The sequence below is a fragment of the Herpailurus yagouaroundi genome, unplaced genomic scaffold (assembly GCF_014898765.1).
Source record: "Herpailurus yagouaroundi ecotype Mexico unplaced genomic scaffold, PumYag 181, whole genome shotgun sequence".
Taxonomy (NCBI): Eukaryota; Metazoa; Chordata; class Mammalia; order Carnivora; family Felidae; genus Herpailurus; species Herpailurus yagouaroundi.
In genome coordinates this window covers 21,222,749-21,233,145 of record NW_024412412.1, presented here as the reverse complement: position 1 = coordinate 21,233,145, position 10,397 = coordinate 21,222,749, and the positions used below count along the sequence as shown (strand labels likewise).

Genomic DNA, 10,397 nt, shown 5'->3' with positions numbered 1-10,397 from the left:
AGGGCGGTCACCCTTGCCCTTCAAAGTACGATCTGTGGTCTAGCAGTATCATGTATCACTTGAGACACTGTTAGAAATGCCAAGCCACAAAGTTCTTTCTCACCACAGGGAGTTCAGGCTCCTTGTTTCCTCTTCCTATCAGGCTCTTAATTCTCCTCTTAGGCTGGCTAGTGCCTCCTTCTTCTTTAAGACCCATCAAAATGCCATCGCCTTAGAGAAGCCTTCTCTGCCTCACTCACCCTATCTAAATTTGCTGTTTTCTGTGTCGGAAACTTGCTTTCCTCATAGAGCACATCACAATGCACAGTTAATGGTATTTATTTGTCAGGTGACTTATTTGCCATCCGTTTCTCCTACTGGACATTAAGTTCCATGAAGGGCCCACTTGGGTCTTGACCACCAACTTCCTTTGTGCCTAACAGTGTCCTCTGTATAGTAGGCTTTAATGAATACTTCCTGAATAAATGACTAAACCGGAGATATAACAAAAATAAGTGAGCATAAGTTGCCTATAATATTTGATACTTTTCAACATTAGAAGTTCTCTAAATATCAAAGTTTTTCCCCAGGGAACTTAGAATCTTGTCATTTAACAAGTAGGTTATATTAGTAGAATAACTTTAATCTAAAAAGCAATGAGAACAAAACACAAAATAAAAAGTGTTTAATTCCCTTTTGAATGTGTGTTGAATTCAATACAACTTGATAAAGCATTTTTCTAAGGCAAAGGAACCATTGTTACACTTAGAAGGTAATTGACTGCAAAAAATATATATAGTCTATGCTCTATGTTATTCTTAAAAAGAAATTCAAGATTTTATTCTATGTTTACTATGTTGCAAAAATGATGTCTTCTTTACAGCTCTGGACATCATGACAATGGCACGGTAAAGGAATTTTTGTTGTTGTTTTTTCCTTTGCATTATCTTCATATACCAGTAAAAAATAAACTCTTCAATAAATAAATATATATAATAAATATTTGCAAAGTGAAAATGTATAAATAGGTCCATCCTTAAAAAAAAAAATGTTCCATCTTGGCATGCATGTTCCGTAGTCCACGTTTCATCCGGGTTTTTTACATGTAACTCCATAACCTGCAAAATCTTACAAGGTCCTCAGAATTTATGTAGCAATAATTTTGGCCAACTGCGTTGATTTATTTCTTCAACATGAAGTGTCTATTTTATAATGCAACTTTTAAAGTAAACATAATCCAGAGAGGTGAGGTACCAGCAGCAAACTAGGTGGGGTTCCCATTATCCACAGTTTAACAGATTTTCAGCCTCAATTTTCCAGTAAGGACTGACCCAGTGTACCTAAGGGAACTTAATCCACGTATAAAGAGAGGTCTTGATCTGCTTCAAGTCAACATGTGGGGGTTATTTTTTGTCCGTTCTCAATATCGTTTCCAAAGTCAGTCTCTCGCCAGAAAACATTCTGAGGGTCTTCCTGGGTTATTTCACGGTGAGAACTGTAACAAGAAAGAATGGTCGTAGTTTGGTTCTTCGGTAAAGACACTATCACGCTTCACCTGTACATCAGTATGTCCTTGTACAATTCAGGCACTCTTTCCGGATCCACTGGTCTGGGCAGGAAGTGTGTAAATTTCTGATGTCTTTTGGATCTGGCACCGTCTCTCGCGGTTCCGTCTTTGTTAAGCGCTACAAAGTACCTGCGGCCAGTGTCTCCGTGTTTATATATGTTGGATGAGTAGGTATTATACCAGTTCTCTTCAAATTGCTCCCTAAAGATGCATTCAGAAGTCAATTTCTCCTATAAGAGAGAAAGTAACTACCATTAAAAAAAACACCTTTGAGAGAATTTCCTTAGCAAAGTCTCATCGCTCTATTTTCACTGCTTTGCCTCTAACAACATCCTTGTCGAAGAAGAAAAACGGAGGAGCTGGTTTTGCTTTATTCTGTTTTAGTTCTTATGTTGTCTGGAATTCTTTCTCCCAGTCTGCTAAGCCTCCCAGAAGCCTAGTTCAAAGAACTTCCAGTTAAATATCAATTCTCAATTTTATTTCCAGACACTCAATAAATATCCAGAATTTTCCCATGCTCCATTATATCTCCCTCCTACCACCATCCCCACCAAACAGGCCTGTAGCTTATCTTGCTCTGTTGTTAGATGCCAAAGTTCTACATAGCAAGTTTCCACTATCATTCTGAAATCTTTCAAGATCTTGTTAACATCCAAAGTCCTAATTCAAAAGCATCATTCCAAATCATGGATCTTCCCTTTATGTATTTACTAATTGTTTGACGATACATTCTCCATCATTAACTTTGATCTAGATGTTACTATTAGGTAAATGTAGTAAATGTCCAGTGATTTCTTGCCTTTTCAAAACAGACTATATGTTATCCTAAGGGAGAGACCACAGTCGCTTTTTGAATCGTGGCTCTTGTAATTATCAAGACTGCAGACATGGTCAAGTATGGCTGCCATTTTCTGTTGTTGCTTACATTATCCTAAGACTTCATTCACTCATTTCCTATATGTGAAGGTCAGCAAGATATATATTTAGCTATGGAAGATGATCATTGGTGGAGAAAATTTACATTAAATGAAATATTAAGGTGAAAAGAATTTAACATGGCCAGAAGAAAATGACATTTTTCTCTGTCTCTAGCAGGAATAATCAAAATACAGAGGGAAGTAGAAAGACCCAGGATAATGGGCAGAAAGAACTAGCAAACTGAAAGCAATAATTGTTTGGGGTTTAAAAACTGAAATTGAGTAGATACTACTGTCCTGACACATGGAAATTAATCAGGATGCAGATGTTTAATTTCTACAAGCGTATATTTTATATATTTCTTCTGACATGCATTGTTGGTAGGTATTTTACTGAACAAAAATGAATAGCCTTAACTTTAAGAATTATAATAATGTTTTTAAAATACGTACTGAGCCATAGAGTTCTCCTTTGTCATTCATTCCAAGGTAAAGACCACTGTCCACACCTCTAATACTGACCAGTCCCACCGCCACACTGATGAATTCCAGGATACCTGAATTTATAAACAAAATAATGACTTGTATTTATTAATGAACATATGACTACTGAAAAGAGTAGATTGGTATTGCTAAATATAGTAATGTAGGTGAAAGTCCTTTATAGGCTGAAAAGTGCTATATAACTGTCTTATTATGATGATCCTCCCATTTTACAGATGGAAAAAAAAGCTAAAAAGGAAAAATTGCCCATCAGGGTATAATGTTAAAGGTATAAAACCTTAAACCAGATTGACCTTCGGAGCTTACTGTAAAATTTACAGTAACAAAACTTTACAGTAACTTACTGGCTAGTCTGAATACGCAAGTCGCAAATCTTCTTTGATGTTTCAGTTTCCTCATATACAAAATGGATGAAATGCATCTTTCCAGGAGAGTCGTATGGACTAACACATTTAGGCATTTAAAGAGTGGAAACTATTATTATCATAAATTAGTACATAATAGAGGTATTCTTAGTCCTTTCTGACTCCATTAGTCAATTATAACCATGTTGTATTAATTGTTTTGTTTTGGTTTTGCTAACCATGACTCAAGTCAATCTTTTTCTAATGGCAGCAACCAGTATACCTTATATGGGTATGTTAGTGTTTTATAGTTTATAAAGGACTTCTACTTATATTTTCTCCCTGGTCTTCAAAAAAAAAAAAAAATCACTAAGCTAGGTATGTAAGATAATATTATCCCCATTTTTACATATAAAGAAACTGAGGCACAAAAAAGGTTTATTGACTTGCCCTAGAATATGACATTTGAAATTAGTAGAAGTAAACACATGAACTCACATCGTTCTGAGCCCTAATCCAATGTTTCTACTCCAGGATGATACAGTGATTTCAAAACTTTATAGATTACGTACTGTGCTGTCTCCTGTTACATGGTTCTTAAAAATAAAATTGATAGTTCAAAGAAGTAAAGGGACTTTATAATTCATTAAACGTGATAGTCAAATACCAAGATTTTAGCATGCAAGTAGATTTTTTGCTATTTTTGCTAACTTTCTAAAATTATTTTTCTTTATCAATAGATAAACTAGGATCAAAAACTCTCCACTTAATACACTGATATGCCATAGTAAAAAAAAATTAATGCTTCCCTGTGCATTGCTCCTTTTCTCTGTATACACTAACCCTTGGACTAATTCCTTTGTCTTGTTCTTTTGACTCTGCTGAAAGGATATACAGACATACTTTCTGTGCTTGGAACTGCCTTCCGAGATAGCTTTCTACCCCCGCTCCTTTACCCCCTCTTCAGCTCTACAAACAGCATAAATGTGCACTAGTTAGCCCAATTCTTGCTCTTATGTCATATCTTGATTTATTGAACAAGTTCCTGTTTGGACACTTGATGTTCCCAAGGCCAAGGGAAAGTACAAAATCTGGCTATTTGGTTATACAGAGGGTTCCATGCTGTTCACAGCCTAATTCATTCTTTGGCAGAAACATAGATTCTTAAGCTCTAAACACAGATTCCTAAGAGCTCAAATGAGCTCTCTCAAACTAGTAGTAGATCACGGAGAACACTAGAGCTATCAAGGATCTTACAGCAACAATACACTACTAAATACACTACTAAGTGACTGAGCCACCCAGGCGCCCCATTGAGTGATTTCTATTAGAAAAAAAATACAAACCCAAAACATGATCAGTAGAAGAAGATATATTAACAGCATTTCATCCAGGATAAACGTACAAATGTATAATTACTTGAAATTGTATTGAATTTTAAATTCAAGTGGAAAAGCATACTATGCCTCACATGTAACTTAATTCTTTTTAAGTATCTCATTTACATTAAGATGCTCTTGTCTTTCAGAGAACAGGAACTGATTAAACGATTAGGATGTATAATAGAACCAGTTTTCAAGTACAATAAAATATAAGTTTCATTTCCATATAAACCAATTATATAACAGGTCTTATAAAGTATCCATTTTTGTCTTGCAAAACCAAATGCTAAACCACCTCGACTCCATTTCTCATTTTAAGATAATGCTATCTTGTCCAAAACAATGTAGTTGTAGAAAGACAAGAAATCACATAACTCTTTAGAACAATGGCATTCAGTGGTTTCAACTTGATTAAACAACATCTAAAACTTCATCCATAACCAGGCATTAATAATTTTGCAATGGTTCACAGAGATTTATGGGAACAAGGTTATGTGGTTGTTGTGCTCCTCTTATAGATTTTAGCCACACTTTTAAATTCTGATCCTTTTTCTCCTTGAGGAAATAGTATACCACACAGTAATTTGTAATCACTTGATTCTTAAATGAGATGTGACAAGTCTTTCTTATTTATAATATGAGGTGGCAACTAAGCTAATTCCTTAACAAAGAGTAGACATGAAAAACCTTCCTTAAGAGGTAATCACAGATTTTAGATAGATTTTCTAATGCCCAGTGTCCCATAAAAAGACTTGGAGGTACTTTGTCTTTCTGGTATCATTTTCAAAGCCAGCCTTTTTAAAAATCATAATAAACAGGTGAGTCAACCCACAATGCAACCACATCAGACAGATCTATGGAGAATAGGGGAGAATAAAGGAAAAGCCTTTAAAGGAATATGTTTGATCTCAGGTTAAACTTTTTTTTTAAGCAATGATTTCATGTTTACATATTAGGTAAAATCTTCCTACTGTACTACTGTGCAGAAAAACTGTATTATAAATATAGAGAGAACTCAGATAGGAAATTATATTAACCTCACTGAGACCTTTTTGCTTAGCTTCTATTGATGTGGTTTTGAAATTTTAAATACAGGATTCTGAGTTTTTCATTTAATCATTCACGGGCTAATTAGTATAAACTATCAAACATGTTATTTAGCATCACCAATAGCCATGCTCAAGCTGCTTCAAAATTCTCACTTTGATGACACATTAATGAGTTTAAAAGAAAAACAGCAAAATAATTTCCTAATTAATCCTGGAAGCACTAGTAAAAGAAGGCAAATACAGAGAGAAGCATATGATGTTATACAGGCTAAACGTAAACTTTCTTCTCACCTACACTCCCCCTTGCAGTAAATTATGATGTGTTAGTGATTCAAGGCCACTAGGATGCACTGTAATGAATGGTAGAGGCTGTTCACACCTCCTTTAGGCTATGAAAACTAATGTGCGTTCTTTTCCCTTTGTGTAACAGTAAATATTTTGTTCCGATACGTAGCCTCCCACCATAGAGTGACTTGAACTATTACAAAATTGGTCCAAGTCCTATTTTTGCAATTACTAAATGCTTATGCAAAAATTTAGCAAAAGAAAAATGTTCCAGCAAGATAGGAATTCCGGCATACACTATTCTTTTCTTAAGGAAGAGATTTAAACACCAGTTTGATGAATGTCATCAAGCCTAGAAATATTTATAATCTCTTCCCATAGAATTGTATATCTTCCTGTAGTCTTATTAAGAGCCACAAAATGAGGGGCGCCTGGGTGGCGCAGTCGGTTGAGCGTCCGACTTCAGCCAGGTCACGATCTCGCGGTCCGTGAGTTCGAGCCCCGCGTCAGGCTCTGGGCTGATGGCTCGGAGCCTGGAGCCTGTTTCCGATTCTGTGTCTCCCTCTCTCTCTGCCCCTCCCCCGTTCATGCTATGTCTCTCTCTGTCCCAAAAATAAATAAACGTTGAAAAAAAAAAAAAAGAGTCACAAAATGAAAAAAGCAAGTGGTGTCTTTGGAGGCCACAGCTGAATCTCAAGTGTCTTAGTGGGAGAGAGCCAAAGCATAAGAGACTCTTAAAAACTGAGAACAAACTGAGGGTTGATGGGGGGTGGGAGGGAGGGGAGGGTGGGTGATGGGTATTGAGGAGGGCACCTTTTGGGATGAGCACTGGGTGTTGTAATGGAAACCAATTTGACAATAAATTTCAAAAAAAAAAAAAAAAAGAATCTCAAGTGTCTTAAAAGCTGAATTTCCAAGGCCGTACGGTGTATCACAAGGGGATGCTGTGTATCACAAGGGGTAGGGGTTAAGTCTAAACCTAACTTCTAGCTCCTCTACTCTTAGTCCTTACCACCCTTGTGTCCCTTTCTAAATCTTTCTAGTAGCCAGAAAATCTTTCTGTAATAAAAGGAGTGCCATAATTCTTGAAGAAAACTGAGCCACCTGATGTCAGCAGAGTTCTTTAGAATCAGAATCTCAGCCTCCTCCATTTAGAAACCACTTTCTAAAAGTGACCCCAAGGTTGGCCAGTAGGTCATGACACTCTTGACTCATAGTCAATGGGAATTTGGAAGAGATCAGTGGAAGCTGCAAACATATGGGTTTTAAAAAGTTAATTTTCTAAGCCTTTAAGTGCTACCAAATGACCACCACATGCTCATTTCTACATCTAGAGTTACAAATGCCCCTGAAACTGAGATTTACACTTCTCCAAAGTTTTAATGAGTACTGCAAGTCAAAAAAGGGATGAGAGTATAAGAACAAGGGGAAGAGGACAAGAGAGGGCCATTCAGAAATGAGATTCTCAAAGAGCCCTCAGTGCGCTAAGGAAGAGAAAGGAAGACAGATGTTGGGCCCTTTCACATTGCTGCTGACAAGTAAACCCTATCTGTTAAAACTACAATAAATCTCTCCAGTGATGTCCCAAGTTTGATGACCAAGAATCCTTTGAGAATGCTACCGGGTTAACTCTAATATAATGAAAACCCCCGCAAGGGGGGGAAGATCCTGAGATGTTAGAACCTGGAAGCACCTTAAAAGTCATCACCTAATTTAAGCCCATCATTGTACAGAAAAAAAAGAAAATTAAGGCTCAGGCTGTTGAAGGCACTTGCTAGCTCTACAGCTAGTTAGGGGGTAATTAACAATAGAGACCATAGGATTTCCCAATCTGGTGTCATAGGGATCCTTCTCCTGTTTATTTTAACCCTTTCTGTTCCCAGGCACTGCCGGAGGTATTCTGAAACACGTCCCTGTGTGTTCCCACCCATATCCTTCGCTTCCCCATTTCCTCTTCCATATAGTCAATACGAAGATCTTTGCTTTCGGGTTTCACAATTTCTAGAGGAGCTTGACTGAGCAACTGGGCATGCTCAGTAGCCGGATAGGCTCCCCCCCACCCCGCCCCCCGACCTCCCCCTTTTCTCGCCCAAACAGAACTTTCAAGAGCTCAAAGAATTGCAGGCAGGTGAGCCTTACAGCAGGGACGCTCACTGGATGTGAATCTGTCACCTACCTCTTCGGGTGAACATTTACGGTAAATGCTCCCACCCTGCACAGGAGCGACCCTCTGAGCAGTAGCCACGAAGTCACTATCCACCCCGTAACCGCGGGGGCATGTTTAAAGAAGCAGACGGCTTCGGATGTTAATTTTTGTTAAGTAAATGGTGCTGGAGGCCATGTGAGAAGAAGCAGGAGAAACCAAAACTGAGATTTAAAAAACAAAACTAAAAACTGCCTGCGAGGTGAGACGTGCGAGGGAGACGTGATTCCGAGTCCTGGCCTCGCCCCAGGCAGCAGAAAAAGGGCAGGGCCGCAAGGTGCGGGCGGAGCACCCACCCCTTCCCCTCCCGCCCCCGGCGTCTGGAGCTGCAGCCCTGCGGGAGAAAAGTCCTCCCTGTCCCCGCGCTGGCCCGCCCTTCATCCCCAGCCCGCACCTCGCACCGGATAGGGTCCGCGGGCTCCCTCCGCACGGGCTGGCTCGGGGGTGCTGGGGAGCCGGTACGTACCGAAGAGGCTGTGGTCCTGCCGGGTGCCCTGCACGCTGCCGTCGGGCAAGATCTGCAGGTGGAAGCCCGTGCGGCAGTAGAGCTGCCGGCGGCGCAGGATGCCGTGCAGGTGCGCCAGCTCCGCGGCCCCGGGCCCGCCGCGGGCGCCCCTCTCCGCCGCGCCGCGGCGCTCGCCCAGCAGAGGCGGCCGCTCCCCTGCTGGAGGCAGCAGGAAGTGCGAGCCCACCTGCTGGCCCAAGCCCTCCAGGCCGCCGAGGAAGCCCCCGACTTCGGCCAGGGGAGCCATGGAGGGGCCCGAGGGAGAGGCGGACGATCCGGAAGACAAAAGACCCCCCCCCAGAAAAAAAATGTAGCGGGGATGGGGGAGTGACTGGAGGAAAAATATAGCAAAACAAGCGCAAAAAGGCCCGGTTACTCCTGTGAGGTCGCTGACTGGACTTTGCACTGAGATAGCAGGGGAGTTTTCACTGTCTTGGAGCGATCTTCTCTCCTTGGGCGGGTGGGAGCCGGCTGCTGGCTTTGCAGAAACATCTATAGCTGCCGCTGCCAATACCGGGCTGGGCCTGGGGCTGGGACCGGGGGCTGAGGCTCCAACTCCGCCAACTGATCAGATCAGAGTCCTGTGTACATACACACCGAGTATATATGCGGGTCCTCTTGACATATGCTAATCAAGTCCTTTCATGCGCGCTGGGGAGGTGCTGTTTGAAATCTTAAACCGGCCTCCTCTCGACACGTTTTTGCTCTTCGGAAGTGACCAAAAGGGGCCCTTGACGGTCCTCTATCCATGCTGTCGCAAAAACCATTCCCACACTGGGCCAAAGCTAGCCAGCAACTTTGGGGAGGCGCAACTAAGGCCCCTCTTTGGGGTTGTCTTTGGAACAACCGTGATGCCGTTCAGCTACTGCTGTGCAACCGCCTTTGATGTGAACTCCTTTGCAGTGATAGATGGCTGCTAAAAAGGAGCCCAGCTTGGCAGGTATATAGAAGAAGGGGAAGGGGGAGGGAGGTGGAGGAGGCGGGAGGAGGGGGTGGAGGAGGGGATGGGTAGGAGGAGGAAAAAGGGGAGAAGAGGAGGAGAATTGGACTCCTTGGGAGCTGCTGGGAGCCTGCAGTGGACAGGTGCAAAGAAAAGTAAGAGACAGAGAAGGAAAAAGGGCGTTACCTGAGGCTTAGGCCTGCCCAGACACACATGAAAGGAAAATCAAAGCTTTGACAGTTTAACTCACTAATTTTAAAACACTAATAAAATGTACAAGCATTACTTTTTTCTTTTATCATTTAGATGGGGGATTTTCTTTACATAATCAAGGTTAGGTTAGGAACACATACACCCCCCCCCCCTTCCCAGGTTCGCTTTAATGTTTATCTTTTCTCAGATAGCACATGATCTAACCAAGATTGCCTTATATCTACATGCAAGTTTTAAATCGTGTGCTAAGGTCATGGGCTTTTCATCAACACAATAAAATAACATAGTATAAACAGGAATGTAGGGATTAAGGGTAAACCCAAATACGTTGAAAAAAGATGGTTTACATTCTTATATTTGCCACAAATAGAAAATGAGTAGTGCCATAAATGATGAGTGGCCTCTGGGGCCCTTATCCAATCTAAGAGCATTTCCCTGTTCTTTTTAGTTGCATTTTCTTTAAGGTTAGATGTTGTTGTTGTTGTTGTTGTTGTTGTTGTTGTTCATAT

General features: G+C 40.8%; 1 protein-coding gene across 1 annotated transcript; it reads right to left on the bottom strand.

Moving 5' to 3' along the window:
- Positions 1-647: 647 nt before the first annotated feature.
- Positions 648-9,243, bottom strand: FGF20 (fibroblast growth factor 20). The gene is made up of 3 exons (XM_040490401.1): positions 8,697-9,243; positions 2,917-3,020; positions 648-1,776 (listed from the first exon to the last, which is right to left on the bottom strand). The coding sequence occupies exons 1-3, from the start codon at positions 8,980-8,982 to the stop codon at positions 1,531-1,533; spliced, it is 636 nt and encodes a 211-aa protein (XP_040346335.1). The 5' UTR covers positions 8,983-9,243; the 3' UTR covers positions 648-1,530.
- Positions 9,244-10,397: the final 1,154 nt, after the last annotated feature.